The sequence below is a fragment of the Gopherus evgoodei genome, chromosome 10 (assembly GCF_007399415.2).
Source record: "Gopherus evgoodei ecotype Sinaloan lineage chromosome 10, rGopEvg1_v1.p, whole genome shotgun sequence".
Taxonomy (NCBI): Eukaryota; Metazoa; Chordata; order Testudines; family Testudinidae; genus Gopherus; species Gopherus evgoodei.
In genome coordinates, this window is record NC_044331.1 from 16,687,839 (window position 1) to 16,705,918 (window position 18,080).

At 41.0% G+C, this 18,080-nt stretch overlaps 1 protein-coding gene across 11 annotated transcripts in view; it reads left to right on the top strand.

The window, feature by feature from the left end:
- ARNT2 (aryl hydrocarbon receptor nuclear translocator 2) overlaps positions 1–18,080 on the top strand; it is a 142,501-nt gene that overhangs the window by 88,175 nt on the left and 36,246 nt on the right. For all 11 annotated transcript variants that reach the window (XM_030577697.1, XM_030577687.1, XM_030577688.1 and 8 more), the window contains 4 exons: positions 4,877–4,953; positions 8,976–9,110; positions 10,601–10,675; positions 16,464–16,615. In XM_030577697.1, the coding sequence (XP_030433557.1) occupies positions 4,877–4,953; positions 8,976–9,110; positions 10,601–10,675; positions 16,464–16,615 (439 nt within the window). The remainder of the gene's footprint in view (positions 1–4,876; positions 4,954–8,975; positions 9,111–10,600; positions 10,676–16,463; positions 16,616–18,080) is intronic.

The following is an 18,080-nucleotide window of genomic DNA, read 5'->3' on the forward strand; positions in this document are numbered from 1 at the left end:
AAAATATTTGCTTCAATACTCTTTACAGCACTGTAATTGTTAATGCTTATTAAAAATGACTCATTCTCCTTTGGAATTTTTCACAAATACTTTCCCCCATACCTCCCAATTTTAAGACCCACTGAAATTTTTTTTGGTCCTTTTTGATTTTTTGAGGACTTAAATTCCTGCATACACCCATTCAAGAGGTATTACGGGTCTTTTAAAGTGCCATGCACATGAATGGTACTGTACAGGTGGTAATAATTGATGGAAGTATAAAATAATGTGTAGCCATGCAGTGGTACATAGTGTACATTTTAATTCCACTGTTATGAACAGGCATAAAATATCTATTTTTCAGTTTAATATAGTGCAGCGATTCTCAAACTGTGGGTCAGAACCCCAGAGTGGGTCACGACCCTGTTTTAATGGGGTCGCTAGGGCTGGTATAGACTGGCTGAGGCCCAGGGCCAAAGCCCAGCCCTGAGGGCTTCAGCCCTGGACAGCAGGCTCAGGTTACAGGCCTCCAGCCTGGGGAGGTAGGGCTTTGGTTTTGCCAGCCCCCAGGGTAGCAGGGCTTAGGTGGGCTCAGGCTTTGATCCGCCATCCTGGGGTCCTGTAGTAATTTTTGTTGTCAGAAGGGGGTCATGGTGCAATGAAGTTTGAGAACCCCTGATCTAGTGAAACCACAAATTCACAAGTCATTATTCTGCACCTATACATACACGTGGAGTACAGGATTGAGGGGCTGCAGAAGGACAGGAGATAATGGCATTCTGTTGTTAAGACCAAGTTGGAAACTCATCAGGGACTGTTTAAAAAGTCACTTTTTTATGTCGGCTTAAACACATGCCTTTACCTTATCGGAAACTGCTTGTTAGCACACAGTGATACTGTTAAATTCAGCATGGCCTCTGGTTGCACAGAATTCAATTTGTGGTTCATTTTCATGTTTAGCTCTGGAAGTTGTTGATGATGTTAATTGGGACAAGTATAGTGCTACATTTGTTTATTAGTAGTAGCATATGTTTTGATGTTCAGAAATAAAGTTTTCTAATGGCTACATGTAAGAATGTGAATAATGTGTGTTTATTCTGTTGATGTTGTTAATAGGCCAGTTTCATAGCCTTTCTCCTGGGTAAACATTTTTGGAACGCTTTTGGAATTACTAATTTTTAGGCAACTGCATATTTTAACAAATCACATTTTGTTAAGAGTTAAATGAATTAGTGATGGGACCAGTGCACAGATCTTGTTTACTTATCCTTATGAAATCTGAGTACATTTAATAGGGAATATATTATAGGTGAAATACAGATCCCCTATGCACATTCACACTGGTGTAAGATAGCATCTTTATAACAGCAGCAAGAGAGTAGGGAAAACAATTTCCATCCAGAACAAATATATACTACATGGAATCCTGCCTATAATAGCACCTAAATTACTCTGAGCAGGCAAGCAGGTAATCATTTTGGCATATTTTTTGTTCTAGAAGATTTGGGAAGGGTTAGCAATTCACTGGGTCATGTACTGATTAATTCCAGGCAGCTAGATTTTTATGCATAGTGTGTCTTGTGGGATAACCCAGCTAATTTTCCACTGTGTTGCATGTACTTCATGTAATCCACTGCACAAGCAAAAAAAAAAAAAAAAAAAGTGAATTTTAGAACAACAGCTCCCCTTGCCAACACTGAGCTCAGTCAGGAATGGCATTTCTTTGCTAGGTTTAATTTTGGAGATTGTTTATGTTGCTTTGGGTTTATTGGGGCAGTCATGGACCTGAACCAAGTTCCAAAAAAGGGAAAGTGTTATTGAACACATCAGCAAAAAGATTATGAGATTATGAGAAATGGAAACCATCCAGCTTCATAGCTTTTGCCTTCTTTCGTGGTATACTGTGTCTTTAAGGAAACTATAAGAAAGCTCATTGAAACTGAGGGGAAATACCTTAAAAATGTTATTTTTAGATTGAAAACACCATTATAAAAATAAGAGTCTTTGGCCAACATTATGCAACCTGACTGCCTAAATTTAAGAGCTTAAATACATATTTAGGCCAAAAAATATCAGAGGAGCTAAACACCCTTAAATCCCATTGAAGTCAGTGGGTAAAAGCAGGTCCTCAGCATCTCTGAAAATTAATCCTATAAACATTTCAAGGCAGAGGTGCCTCATATTTGTAGAAGTATTGGCAGGGGGGCATGCAGCTCAAAATAAGCGATACTGTTGTATTAATAATAATTGTTGAGACTAATGTATATGCTCCTCCTGCTATTTCTATGTCTTTCATTGTCCATCGTGACTTATACATTTGTTTTTCCTGTATACAATTCTATTTTCAGATTATTGTTTACAGAATTATAGGGGGAAGGGATAATGAATTCTGCTTAACATCTCCTGCAGATTGCACACAATCCCCAGATAAACTACTTTTTGCCTCTGTGAGGAAATAGTGTTCCCATGAAAGGATTTTTTTAATAGGTTTTTGGAGCCTGGCCTTTACTAATAGTCTGACTCCAGAATTTTATTTGTCAGTGTACAAAGCTTTAAGTACATGTGCTTGGTCCTTCTTTTTCAGGATACAGTTACCTCCATTTTCACAATAGGTAGCCAGACTTTGTCCCTCTGTATGTTTTTAAGCTGCTTTATGCCTTCAGATGACAACAAAATTCAGTACTTGAGAAAGATTTCCACTGTGCATAAACACAGCAGTGAAAACAAAACCAAAAACCCTACACCATGCCTCAGTAGCTCTGTTTTCATATTGGTGCTTTATTTTATCCTTGGTGCAGACTTGTGTTAATGTCTTTCATTTATGTATGGAGATAAATATTCTTCAGGCAGCATGGGATGTGTAGTTGTAATAGAACAGAGATTGTAGTCATATTTGTTCTACTAAAGGTATTACTTTTTAACTTAACTGTTGTATAGGCCTGATTCTTACTAACATTAAGACCCCTTTGAATCCCAAGTAAAGGGGCCTTGAAGTAGGTGTAAATGTAACTTACGTTCACATTAAGAGTTCTTTACCCTGCCAGAGTTGTATAAGGATCCTTAGTGAAAATGAGAATCAAATCCTGAATTATCCAGGGACCACCTTTTCCAATCTGCAAAATAAACCATTTGTTTGAAAAATGGCATGGACAAATGGAACTCAATCTGTTTTAAAACTCTCTATTTAATGTGTGATTCATTTAAAATGTTCGTATACTAGCTTGGTCTGTGCATAGAACTCCTGAGCATGGGTTAAAGGAAGTGTATGGCTTTTATTCAGGAACATCAAAGAGCTTTAAATGTAAAGAAGCTCATTAAGGACCATATTAGGATCTGTGCCTGCGTTAAGAGGAAGGGCTCCGCGTTAGGTAGGAGATGTGGGTTCTATTCCCAGCTCTGCTTTTAACTTCTTGTACACAGTGTTGTAGCCATGTCGGCTCTGGGATATTAGAGACACAAGGTGGGCAAGATCATGTTTTTTTATTGAACCAACCTCTGCTGGTGAGAGCGTCAAGCTTTTGAGCTATACAGTTCTCTCACGCTCTCCCTGTCACCAACAGAAGTTGGTCCGGTAAAAAATATTAGCTCACCCACCTTGTGTCCTTGTGCCTCACTTCACCATCTGTAGAAGGGGGAAAATAAATCTTTTTTTCTCCATTGCAAAGTCCTTTTGAAATCTACAGGTGAAATCAGAGATAATTATAATAACCTGAGAGTCAGAATTTGGGCCTCAGAATGTAGTCTTCGCTATAAGCAATGAACAAGATGACAAGTTATTGAGTATACTGCACAAAATACTCATTATTTTCTTGCATATTCATGTATCGTTTACTATATCTTATAACTGTGGGAAAGGGGAAAATACTTTCTGTGCCAATGTTCAGAAACTGTGTGGTCAAATAACACTGCTTATTAGTATGAACTGTTTATCTGGGAAACCTCATCACTCAAATTACTAGTGTTTTTAGGGTTTTTTTTTCATATGCATCATGTTAAAAATGCTATATCTGGTTCTTCTTTAAACAGTTCAAGATTGCGTGCAGTGTGATTGACTTGTATTAGGAAGTATAAATGTCATGAGGATAATCTCTGAACATGATTGTTGCTTCATAACCGATAGCTTACTTTGCAGTTACTTCCCTAACACAGTAAACTGCTTTTGAAAATGATTCATTCTCTGTTGTGTCTTAATTACAATAAACATTGGGAAAAGAGTTTGGAAATAGCTTAAAATAAATCAACAATGTTACCAATAGAAGAGTTTTTCCTAAATGTATCACAGGAAGTGGATAACTCAAAACTTAGATTGAGAAATCTTCTTACTAAAGGCTTAACCGGATAATACCTAAACAACACTCATGTAAAGAGCATTTCTATTTGTGTAACACGAGTGGAGAATAACCTACACGTGTGCCTTGTTGTTATTCATGTCTGTAATAGTTAATTCTATTGAAAAATTGAAAACAAACAGAGTTTAATGAAATACCCATGTTTTTCAATCTATTTCCTTTCAGCATAACAAAGTATGCTGGATATTTTATAATAAAGGAAACTAATCCATTTAATACAAAGGCAGGTAGCCAGTCTAAATGTTGAAGTTCATGTGTAATCCACATTGTAACTTTCTTTTAAAGCTGATATTTGGTGTATACTATACCAAAGAAAAATGCATAAATTACATCTTGCAGTAATAATCTGAAGAGAAATATTAATCAAAATATTATTACCAGCATCAGAGACTAGCAGCTGTTGTGTATGTGGTTCTCTTTGTCTAACTGAAGTCAGAAGATAGTGACTAGTTTGTAAAATTGAAGGCCTCTATAAAAACAGGCAAGTGATTCTGTTTATTCACCCTTCCTAGCAGTAACAATGGTTTTGTTGTTGTTGTTTATTTTAGGAATGACTATACCAGAAGAAGATGCAGAAGTGGGACAAGGTAGCAAATATTGCCTTGTGGCAATAGGGAGGCTTCAGGTAAAAACACTCTTTTATTACATCCACTGCTGCTAAAAACATTAGTCAATGTTGTAGTATAGTTTTATATAAGATTCTGACAGGGTCTGGTTAGAAGATTAGTGTCTGTACCATGCCACAAAAAGCGCAAGACTATTATGTCTGTGCCCAGCCAAGTAACTCACTTGGAGTCGGATGGGCTGTAGAAATGATTCTTTCTGGAAGTTTCCTGGGTACCTGACAAGGGAAACACCAGGGGGTGGAAACTGTTGCGTGTAGATTTTCTCTAGTTGCTGATTTAAAAGGCTAATTAACTGGCTGGAGAATCTGTAGTTGCAAAAGCTCATTTGAAAACAAAATTAATGCAGTCAAGAGGCCCTAAGTAGTTAAATGCTTTACAAGGCATAACTTCATTCTACACCAGGGGTTGGCAATCTTTCAGAAGTGGTGTGCCAAGTCTTCATGTATTCAGTCTAATTTAAGGTTTCGCATGCTGGTAATACATTTTAATGTTTTTTAGAAGGTCTCTCTCTACGGGTCTGTATATTATATAACTAAACTAGTGTTGTATTGTAAAAATAAACGAGGTTTTCAAAATGTTTGAGAAGCTTCATTTAAAATTAAAATGTTGATCTTACACCGCTGGCCCGCTCAGCCCACTGCTGGTCTGGGGCTCTGTTCACCTAGGCTGGCAGCAGGCTGAGCAGGGCCTGCGGCCAGGACCCCAGCTGGGACAGATCTGGCAGCCAGAACACCAGACCGGCAGCAGGCTGAGTGCGGCCAGTGGCCAGGACCCCAGACTGGCAGTGCGCTGAGCGGCTCAGCCCACTGCTGCTCAGGGATTCCATCCACTGGCTCCTGCCAGCCAGGATCCCGGCTGCTGGACCCGCTCACCCCGCTGCTGGTCTGGGATCCCGGCCCTGCCCACATACAGTGGGTACCTACCTTCTCCCGGGTTCTGGCCCATTCTCTTCCCCTCTCTCTGCACTGAGCTGAGGGTGGCAATGCCCTGAGCACAGGGCTGGGGGTGAAGGATCTGGCCAGGAGCTAGAATGAGGGAGGGGGCTCAGGAGGTTTGAGTGTGGTGGCACTTACCTGGGCAGCTCCCGTTTGGTGTGAGGCTTGCAGGTGGGAATGTGAGGTGGGGGGGTGCAGGAGCTCCCGTTTGGTGCTCAGGGTGGGGGTGGGGATGTGCGGAGTGCATGGGATTTTGGCGGGGCTAGGGATGTGGGGAGGTGCAAGAGTCAGGGCAGAGGGCTGGGGGCATGTGAGGGGGGTACAGGTGTCAGGGCAGGGGGGCTAGGTAAGTGTGGGGGTGCCAGAGTCAGGGCTGGGGTCGTGGGGGGGGGTGAAGGAGTCAACAGAGGGGGGAGTATGGGGGTGCAGGGGTCAGGGCAGAGGGCTGGGTGTGTGTGTGAGGGGTCAGGGCTCAGGGCAGAGAACTGGGTGACTGCCCCCCTCAGAACCCCCAACCCCCCCACTCCTTGTCCCCTGACTAGTCCCTTCTGGGACCACTGCGCCCCAGGACCCTATCCCCTATCTAAGCCTCCCTATTCCTTGTCCCCTGACTGCCCCACCAGGACCCTACCTGTGCCCTGATCCTGTCCCACCCGACCCTTATCCACACCCCTGCCCCCAGACAGACCTTCTGGACTCCCACGCCCCATCCAACCACTTCCCTGCCTCCTGACAGCCGCCCCCCAGAACTCCAGACCCATACAACCTCCCTCCACTCCCTGCCTGCCCCAACCCCTCTCCACACCCCTGCCTCCTGACAGCCTCTCCCAGAACTCCTGACTCATCCAATCCCCCCAGCTCCTTGTCCCCTGACCACCCCCTCCAGAGACTGCCCCCACCCTAACTACTCCCCCAGGACCCTCCTTGCTCCCTGTCCCCTGACTGCCCTGACCCCTCTCCACTCCCCCACCCCCTAACAGACCCTGGGACTCCCATGCCCCATCCACCCCCCCCCGCTCCCTGACTGCCCCATCCAGAGACCCCACCCCAGCCACCCCCCACCTTGGGATCCCACCCCCTATCCAACCCACCCTGCTCCCTGTCCCCTGACTGCCCCAACCCCTTATCCAACCCCCCCCCCAGCCCCAGTACCCTTACCATGAGGCTCCAGGCAGAGCCAGATATGCTGCCCCGTGGGAGCGCGCAGCCCCGCCCCTCAGAATGCTGCACGCGCAGCAGTAGGGCTCCGAATGAGCGGGGAGCGATTTTCCCTCCCTGTGGACTCAAACACTGTCCAGCGGGAGCGCGCAGCCCCGGCCCCCAGAGCGCTGCGCGTGCGGTGGCAGGGCTCTAGGGGCAGGGGGGAAGGCAGGAGAGGGGCCGGCGCTGCGCTCGGCCGGATGCTCCGGCCCGGGAGCATGGACCCTGTGGTTTCCCTCGTCGGCAGGATTTTTAATGGCACACTGTAGTCCCGGCAGGCTGCAGTGTGCCATTAAAAATCGGCTCGCATGCCGTCTTTGGCACACGTGCCATAGGTTGCCAACCCCTGTTCTACACACATAAGCACTTAATATTGCTGAGATTGTATGGCCAATCCATGCGCAGAAGTCCATCGAAAGTAGTGTAAATAGGATTTTACATCTTATTTGATCAATATGTCCAAATTTAAGGCATTCTGTTTGTCCCGTATTTTCCCTCCCTTCATTCCTTGCTAATGGAGTCCTAGTGGATCAGAGTTTTGAACTGGAGCTGGAGCTGGAGCAGCAGTGCTGAACCTTTTCAATCATAATAAGGAAGCCATTTTTGTGTTCCTGTCTGGGAATCATGCCATTAGTAAAAACGTTTGATCCTAATGCATGGTTTTTGTTGGCCTTCACTCATGCCCATCTGTTAGGATGGCATTGTTCCTTCTTAACGGCAGAATGACAGTGTCATTGGAGTGTAGCTGCCAAACCAATATCTGTTCAGATGAGCATCATACTAGAAATGTTATCACTTCTGCAGATAGTGTCTCCCGTGTGATATAATATTTTTGTGGCATTGCTATGACATTTTTCACTTAATCACACTTGCATTCTAAGATAAAATACTCAAGTGGTGGACAGAAGGAAATTATGGAGTTTGCAGATGTTGCAGATGCCAAAATAGACTCTTGCCCAGAATCCCATTAATAACTTGTGGAGCATAAAAACATCTGTTCCATAAGAGAATAGCCAGCAGGCCCTCAGTGAGTGAAGGAAAGGGCAGGCAAGCAGTGGTTCAGTGGGCAAGTTTAATCACAAAGGAGTCAAGGTGTACAAATTTTAAAACTGTGCACTCCAAACAGTAAGCCATAAACTGACAGCTAATCACCTCCCTGCTCTATTAACTAGTGGTTTGATGCTATTGTGCTGCAGAGCAGAGATCAAAAAGAGATTTTGTACAGATTGCTTGTGCCTCTTTACCAGATCTGGTTGTTTAGGATGAAAGAGAAAGTTAAAGTAAAGACAGTTCTTGCCCTTAGCACAGGTAGAAATGGATAGAAGTAGATTAACTTGGCTGTCTGCATAGATCTAAAGTAGGAACCTGAAATGCTTCATTCTTTCTGAAGAACCTTGATGAAAATTTACAGAAAATCTGTTTTTCTTTTAACAGTGATATCTGCTGTGTTAGCAGTATGCACTTAACGTTAGGTCTGTGTTGCAAGTGAAGATGTGATTGTAGCATGGGGAGGCATACCTGTGCTATAATCACACCTCTTGCAGTGTAGGCATATTTTAAGAGCCCAATGGGAGAGAACTGTGTCACGGTTCTTTGGGAACTTCCTTGAGTTAGCTGTTAAAACCTTCTTTGTGAGGCATCTTTAATAGGCTTGTTTTCATATTGTTCTGTTAGTCCAGGGTGCGTGTAATGGAGCGATGTTTTTGTGCTGTGGACTAGACTGAAGCCATTTCAGTTTCATTTTATTCATGTCCTTGTTTTATTTATGAACCCTTTAAATAGTTGTCAATAAACTAACAGATTTTGTTATTTTAAATGAAAAAGCAACCTCTACTTATGGTGACTGTTCCTTTTCAAAATTATGTTTATCTGATTGTTTGTCCTAGGTAACTAGCTCACCTGTGTGCATGGACATGAATGGAATGTCTGTTCCTACTGAGTTCTTGTCTAGACACAACTCTGATGGAATAATCACATTTGTTGATCCAAGATGTATCAGCGTGATTGGCTACCAACCACAGGTCAGTTCCTAGTTTTAAAACTGAGAGATTGGTGAGAACTAATTAAATAAATAAATAAATAAAAACATAACTTCCAAAAGATGCAACAGTTCAACTGATCTCCAGCTGTTCGTATTCTATGCACAGTCTTATGTTGTGTCATTTATTTTGCTATACCATTCACACATCCTTAAAATTAAGACCTTTCCCCTTAATTATTATTGGATGATTTAGCTGGGGATTGGTCCTGCTTTGAGCAGGGGGTCGGACTAGATAATCTCCAGAGGTCCCTTCCAACCCTGGGATATTCTATGATTCTGTGAATTACAGGGGATATCATTGTATCCTTTTTGGATTCAGTGTTTTTTTAGCACTGAATTTGTTCAAATCCTAGGCAGCTTTCAAATTCTATCTTTCAAATTAAGACATTAAAGCAATATACATTTTGCCTTGAGAGATTGTTACATTTGTTGATTTTAACTTCTCTACCAGTTTATTGAACAACAAGCAGACCTCCATTATGAAGCTTATTTTCCTTGAGGCTCATGTCTGCTCCTTTGAATAAATATTAAGGTAATATAATTGGATACTAAATGAGTTCTGTGTGATGGCTTTCTCATAGATAACATGCTGTTATCTTTTTAATCTCAAAGAAAACTACAATTTCCATATCGAAACAATTGTAGTTTGCAGGCAAGACATTTTGTCCTTACCTGATCATTTTACTTTCCCTTTCATATTGATTTGAATTAGCTTTACTGTAAATTCTTCAAACAAAAAACAGTATATTAAAGTGTATGTTATTGGATAAATAGAGGATTTCAGTGTCCTCAGGGCTATCAACCTGGCACCTTTTAACAAGCATTAAAAATTCACTTAAAACTGCAAACCCTGACTCAGGTGTGTCATAACATTTTTTCCCAGATCCCAAGTCCCCACTAAAGAAAAACTCCAACAGGTCTTAAACAGAAAGCTTTATATAAAAAGAAAGAAAAGGACATAAAAATGGTCTCTCTGTATTAAGGTGACAAATACAGGGTAATTTGCTTAAAAGAAAAAAATGAATAAACAGCCTTATCCAAAATGAATACAATTTAACACATTCCAGCAACTACACACATGTAAATACAAAAGAAAACAATATAAACCTTAATGTCTTACTATGTTTGTACTTACAACTTGGAAACAGAAGATTAGAAAGCCAGGAGATAGAAAAATCACTCTCATAGCCGAGAGGGCACAGACACAAGACAAAGAACAAAGAACTCACACCCAAAACTTCCCTCCACCCAGATTTGAAAAAGGCTTGTTTTCTGATTGGTCCTCTGATCAGGTGTTTCAGGTTACTCCTTTCCAGGTGAAAGAGACATTAACCCTTAGCTATCTGTTTATGACAAGGTGAGTAGTCCAAATGAAGATAATATGACTGTGTATGAGCAAGGATTACTCTCTGAACTAAAGGATCAACACACAGGTTTGTATTTTTACAGTTTTATATTGTGTTTTACTAGGATCTTCTGGGAAAAGACATTTTAGAATTCTGCCATCCGGAAGATCAGAGCCATTTGAGAGAGAGTTTCCAACAGGTACTGTCCTACAGTTATTTTTTTCCTAGTTTTTATGCAGAACCTAACATTCATTTCTCAATACTAGGGTCAGTTCTGATATCTGGGTGCGGAGGGTGTATCGCATGGGGTAATTCCTATTAATATTAATCTCTGTAAATCCAATAGTTTAAACTGGATTATGCAGACATCTTCAAGGTGCTACATTTTCAGAAAAATTGCATTTTTTAAATGTTCTTTTCATTCTTATTTCTAAAATATAAATGAATATTCAGGGCATGGTTAGAGCCATAGAGTGGCTCCAGATATGCCTGTGTAGAGCCCACTGAAGTCAATGGGAGCCACAAGGAGTTGGTTGTCTTCAGCAAGAATATGGTTTTTTGAGTTGAAACTCGCTCCATTCCCATGTTTTTTAAACCAGATATTTAAGAGGAAAATACTAAAACAGCAAATCAGAAACAGATACAGGTAGATACACATCCAGAGAGAGGAATTTACAGATGTACTCAGGGCTGGCCTAACTGCGCTCCCAATAATGTCAATGGGAATTTCACCATTGACTTCTATGGGAATACCCACAAGCCAGCGCTGAGTGCTTTTGAAAATCTCTTCTGTAATAGATCCTGTGGTCTAAATTTTCCGCTGGTGTAAATTGGCACCACTCCATAAACTTCAGTAGAGCAGTCCCAGTTTTACCCAGCTATGAATTTGACCCTCTATAAATCATTTAAAGAAATGAAATACAGAATAAAGTAATAAAAGGCATATAACTATGGAAGTGGTTCTCAGTCTGGATTCAGGTTAGCAGTGGATTTATATAGGCGATTATCTATTTAAAGCGTGGCACAAAGCTAATTAAAGCCCATAAAACCTGTATGAGGAAGATAATTCATACAACACTAGTCCCATTTTAGAGACTGTGAATCTGCAACTCAGAGGTTCTGTGCTACAGTCAGTAGTGTGACTGCAGCACGTGTAGACATATAACTGGGCTAGCTTTGATTTAGTGAGCTTGCTAAAAACAGCTGTGAAGTTTCAGCATCACGGGCTAGCCACCTAAGTACAAGCCTGCCCAGGACCCTGGGTACATTCTTGGATGGCTAGCCCATGCTGCCGCTTGTGTTGGCACGGCTTCACTGCTATTTTTAGCAAGCCAGCTAGATGAACACTAGCTTGGGTATGTCTACATATACTATAAACAATCGCACATCCTGACTCCAGTGTAAACATACCCCGAGACGCCCAATCTAGCTGCAATGGAAGTTAATGAATATGCACTCAGTGACTTCAGTAAGAGTTAGATCAGGCCATAAGGGCCTCCTGATACTGCGCCATTGAAGTCCGTGGGAGTTCAGCCATTGACTCCATTGGAACTATTCATGTGCTTATAGTTATTCATTAGTTTTAAGTATTTTGATGGATCAAGGCTTAAGTATCTTGTTCAAGGTCACACAGCAAGCTGTTGGAAGAGCCAGAGATTAAAGTGTGGAGTTCCAGGCTTTGCAGCCCAGGTTCGGTCCACTAAATCATTTTGCCTCTATTTTGGTGGAGAATTCTTTCTTTGAATATTTATATTCAGTACAGTAGCAATGCAATCCAAGCTGTTTCCATCAATGACTTAAAGACTGAATTAAGCAATTTAACCATACACCAGATGGTTTTCATTTCTGAATAATTTTTTTGTTTTTTAATAGAGATTAAACATTAGCTTTGAATCTTCTTATGTTATTGTGTTTGTGTGCACTGTTTTAAGATAGTTCAGGTTTTTCCCACCAAAGACTCCCATGCTTTATATATTATTACAAAGTTAGTGTTTGCTTATTTCAGATTGCAGAGCAATAGATAATTAGTTTGTTTTGTTATTGGTAATTTGGCCTTAAGAATTTTTTTATTAAAATGGTAACTATTATTTCCAGCGACCTTTGTTTTAAAATCCTCTGTAAAGTTGACATTTTTAAATTGCTGATGCTGTCAAAAGCAGGTTGGTGCATAGCAGAGTGAGAGGGATTTGCAGTTGGTTGATTGCCAGCATCCATCTCAGAGCCTTTACTTCCTTGAGAAGATAAATTCATTCATCGGGGTGGGAAAATTAAGGCAGAATGATATATTCTCAAGGCCAAGAACAACAAATAGAGTTCTGTATCAAAAGGTTCCAGAGGACAGCTATCTAACATCCAGTAGGAAAACGTTCAGAATGGACACCAACACAAGTTCTGTATTCTTTACAGTGGGTGTGGTGGTAGAACATTTGTTGATAAAAGGATATGGTTTATTGGAATGAAACTACAAAAGGATGTATTTTAAGTAAAACATTAACCCTGAGCTTTCAGTAGGATGAAAAGGTTTTATTGTTCTGGGCATAGTCAGCAGAATGAATAGGTTTTATTATTCTGGCATTACTGGGGTTTGTGTCTCTTCCTTATGTTCTGTCTATGTAACGAGGGATCCAGTGGATCAATTTAAAATAGAACCTTTTGAAAAAATCAGGTTAGAGCAATTCTCCCACCTGAACTGCTTGTCAGCAGCCAGATGGAGTAAACACCAGATTTCTTCAAGGATAACTCTTGTTAACAAAGTCAAGCTACAGACACTAATATGCAACAAATCCTGATGGGGGAGGATTAGGATTCCACTATGGGGTGCAGCGTTTATTTGCACAGAATCTCCTTCCTTCCTTCCTGAGGCATTACATGACCTAGCCTGCTATAAAACTGCAGGAAATAATTGCATGGGGTCCAGCTAAGTTTCAGCTGATGGCTTAACCAGATTTCAAGAAACATAACATTTCTTCTGAATTAGACCCAGATTATCAGATAATGGACAAGATATAACGTGATCACAATGCAACTATGAGAGGAAAGGTTCTTTACACCAGAGGTTCTCAACCTTTTTCTCTCTGAGCCTCCTCCCGCCCTACCATGTGCTATAAAAATTCCACGGCCCAGCTGTGCCACAAAAACTGTTTTTCTGCATATCAAAGTGAGGGCTGGCATTAAGGGGTAGCAAACAGGGCAATTGCCCAGGGCCCCATGCCACAGGGGCATCGCAAAGCTAAGTTGCTCAGGCTTTGACTTCGGCCCCAAGGCTTTGACTTTCTGCACTCGGCTGTAGCGAGTCTAACGCCAGCCCTGCTTGGCAGCCCCCCCGAAACCTGCTTGCGGTCCCCCAGGCACCCCAGATTGCTGGTTGAGAACCACTGCTTTAGAACTTACTTGTTTAGTTTATTTCTGTTTTAACGTCAATTGTGTATGTCACATTGAGAGATGGGCCCAAGCCACAAAATTTGGATCCAGAGCCAAGCTTTCGAGAGAGTTAATGGGGTTTGGGATCGGATGGTCCATTCTGGGATCATCTGTTGTGTCATCATCAAAGCCTCATTGTGTCCCCTGTAGGACAAGGTTCCACTCTTGTGACAAATTCTTCCTTTATTACACACACACACAACTATCATTGACTTCAGAGGAACTTGTGCAACCAAGAGTGAAACTTTGGTCCTGTATTACCAAACATCCCAATTCTGGTTTAGATAACAAGCAAACTGTTAACTTGTTACTCCGTCTTCGTCACAAATACCTTAAGTTGTGTTATAATGGAGCATGTATTCAGGGTGTTCGTTCCACTATAAGCATGGCCTGTCTTCTATCCCTCCTCCTTGTGAGAGTGCTGGCACATTGCCATGCTAATTATTCACAGTCTTAGAGATGTCCTTTGTCTCGATTTACTGTTTTGCCTGTTTTGTTTCCAAGTCTCATAAATGATGTAAGTCATACCAAAACCCAGAGAAGCTATATTTCTTCTTCGAGCGGGTGCAGACATATGTTCCTCTCAGGTGTTCGTGCCTAGCACACCAGAGACACAGACTTTTTTCCCCACTGCAGTACCAGTTGGGGCAGTATGCTCACCCTATGCCTCCTCGTGGTTTGTTGTCTCTGCCTTTCACTTATGTAATTATTTATCTTGTCCCTGTCACATCCTTCCTGTCTTTTTCTAGATCTTCAGTTAACCTTTTTCTTCTGTACTTTTTGTTCTTAGTGCTGGTTTTCTTACTCAAGGGTTTTCTTGGTAGAGATTTGTAATGTTCTTCCTGATTTCTTCTCCCAGTTTTCTTTCTATTACTTTGTACAGGTTTAAACAGTTCTTTTTATTTCTGCATTCAAATCACTCTTGTTTCTTTTTCTGCCCTCTGGCAGTTGTCTCACCTGTTTAGTGGGGTGACTATGGATTTTCATCATCTTTATTCTGGCCAGTATTTTCCTGTCGGTGCTTATTCATGAGATCAATGTTTGAAGAAATCCCAAGGGGAAGAATTCTAAGCCCTTAATCATTTATTGGAGAATTGTTATGTTATAGGAGAGTTTAAAGCAGCTGGATAAATTCAGTGCTGTTCTATGCCACTTTTTTTTTCTTTGTTTGTAAAAATTATGGTACAATGGAGACAAAACCTGAAATAAACTTGTTTTTGTGCCTACCTATATGCAGGAAAGAAGTAGGCAAAATTTTAAAACATTCATTATCACTGCTAAGAACAAGTGAGGAGTCCAGTAGAAGATTTGGCTAAACAAGGAATACAGGAGCAGAGCCAGATCCTCGGCCCCAGCTAATGAGTAGAACAAAGGAGACTTAAAAGCCCTAAAGTTCAGTTGCCTTGAGTTGGTTTTCCATCGTAAAAATTGACCAAAGGCCCTGTGGCTGTGTCCCCAAAACTCCCTGTGGTTTACTCTTTCTCAGTGCTCAAGGATTTATGCATGTGACTTCCTCACATGGCGAAATAAGAACGGGCACTTCTTGAGAGAGGGAATAGATTTTTGAAGAACCTTATATTTGTGTGGTGATGTTCATGGGTATCGCAAAAGGGGAGTATATAATGTATTTGGAGCCTATAGATAGATTGTGTCTGAATGTGTGAACTACATGAGAACAAAGAATCTTCCAACCCAGAAGATGGGCAGATATGTCTTGACCATCCAGACATCAAAAGACATGACTGTAATGAGCAGTTGTATGGGCTCCAGTTGCTTTGACTGTGCTGTCTTTCAAAAACATCCAAGAAGAATGAATGTAGCCTAGGGATATATTGATAGACTTTACCCAGGGGGATATGGGAGGTAGACGTTCAGGAATTTAAATGATTATAGACACACATTCAGACAGAGGTGCTTCAGAATCAGATGCTTTGGCATGCCACATCTGACAGAAAATTTTAAACATTGCAATGGAAGCGTGTCTGACTTCTAGCATGTTTTGAAGAAAAGCAAAGTATGTTTCCTAAGTATCCCTTCCTTAAAGCTTTTCCTTAGCTTTGATACTAAAGTCTGAGTGGTGCAATGCAAATATAACAGGTAGCCAAGGAGCCAACTGGAATTGTAAGTAGTCAGACAACCTCGTGAAAATTAGTGTTTTCTCTTGGCATTTGTTTTGTACATTGTGCAAAATTTGTTTTCTGATTATTTGTAAATATTCATATGATGCTATGGTTTTATTTCTCTCATAATATATGTTGATATGTGTTCCATGGTAAAGTCTTGTTGTAATGCCTTCCTATTGGGATAAAGACACAATCCATTGGTCTTTATATGTAAATTGGAAGAGGGTATTTTGTAATCCTTGATATGTCGGTTTAGTCCTTATGGGGCTAATTGCAAACACAGAATGGATTTGGGTTGTTGGGTTTGTGTAAAGAATACATCCAAATTTTATCCGTATCTTTGCACAGTTTCAGTCTGAAATCCACTAGTTATTGGTGGTGTATTATTTGTTTCTACATCAGGTATCAGTCTGCTGTCTCTAACCTTTACGAAAACTTTTTCAGGTTGTTAAACTGAAAGGCCAAGTCCTATCTGTGATGTATCGTTTTCGTACCAAAAACCGGGAGTGGATGTTAATCAGGACCAGCAGCTTCACTTTTCAGAATCCTTATTCTGATGAAATTGAATACATCATTTGCACCAACACGAACGTTAAGTATGTGCTTTTCATGGAACTTGAAACACCTTTTTTTAAAGAATTTAACCTAAAAACATGCTGTTATAACCTGAACTTGAGTTTTTACATAGGTTCTCATGGTGGCTTATCTCCAGTTGCATTCATTTATTCTTACCACAAATGGTAGTCAGGTTGCCTACAGTACAAATTCTCACAAATAAATGTTTCTTTTTACCATATAGTGCTTCATATGATGTGTCATTAGCATATGGGTGCATCACAGATTAAAAACAAATAACTGTAACTCATGAAATCAGAAAAGCCCAACAGGCTTAATCCAGCCTGCTCTGAAGGCTTGGATAAGGCCTCCAGCAACACAACATCTGCCCAGAGCAGGATAGCTTAGAGAATTAATAAGGGTTGGCGATTTTCTCCTCGTGCTAGCTAGTCCAGATCCAGTTCAGTTCAGTTGTGAGACTGCAGAAAAGTTAGCCCAGTTCATAAGGCCAAAGGGAAAGCTGCAGAGCTGCTTAAAGGAATGGCAAGTTCATGTAAAGAAGTTCCCTGCTTCTTGTGTGTTATATCTGTGTACATGTGCTAGACCTGGTCCTCTTCTCCTTGACTCATCCCTACTACCTTGCAGCCGGCGGCCGTTTGCTAGAGTAACTCCTGAACGGCCCATGGTAGGAGAAGGTTGGCACTTACTTTGAGTTGGGGTAGAAGTTACAAAGATGAACGGGTCCTTTGATTCTTTTCCTTTGCAGGATCACAGCAGCAGCTTGTGTTAAATTGGCAGCTTAATGCCACCCCAGTCCTTTACAGCCACGTGCTCAAAACACTGTGAGTCTAAATTATTCTGGGCACAATCTGTGACTACACCCATGAGAGAGGCTTAAGATATTTAATCCCCAAACTGGTATTGTAGAGCTGCTTCCAAAGAAGTTCCCCTCAGAATCCAGTGCAGCCTAATTCACCGCATAACCTCATAATACAGACTATCAGAGCCAGGAGCTGCAGAAGCTAACCTGAGATGTTTTCTTCTCTTATGGATCTTTTCCCAATAAAATAATAATCTGGTATTTTAAAATATGCTTTGGACTAAACTGGGTGGTTTTTTAAACAAGTTTAAAATTCAAAGGGAGAGTTTGAGATCTGTGTAAGAAACCTGTTAGAATGTGTAATGGAGATCTCAAACAGGCACTTAACTAGTGTAGATAGACACTGATAATTTCACTATCACAACAAACTCTCCTCTGGCTTTGCATTTTATAAATATGGTAAATGTTCTTCCTCTGTTTCAACTATCACCCTATATTCTACCTCAGGGGTCAGCAACCTTTCAGAAGTGATGTGCCGAGTCTTCATTTATTCACTCTAATTTAAGGTTTTGCATGCCAGTAATACATTTTAATGTTTTTACAAGGTCTCTGTAAGTCTATAATATATAACTAAACTATTTTTGTATGTAAAGTAAATAAGGTTTTTTAAATGGTTAAGAAGCTTC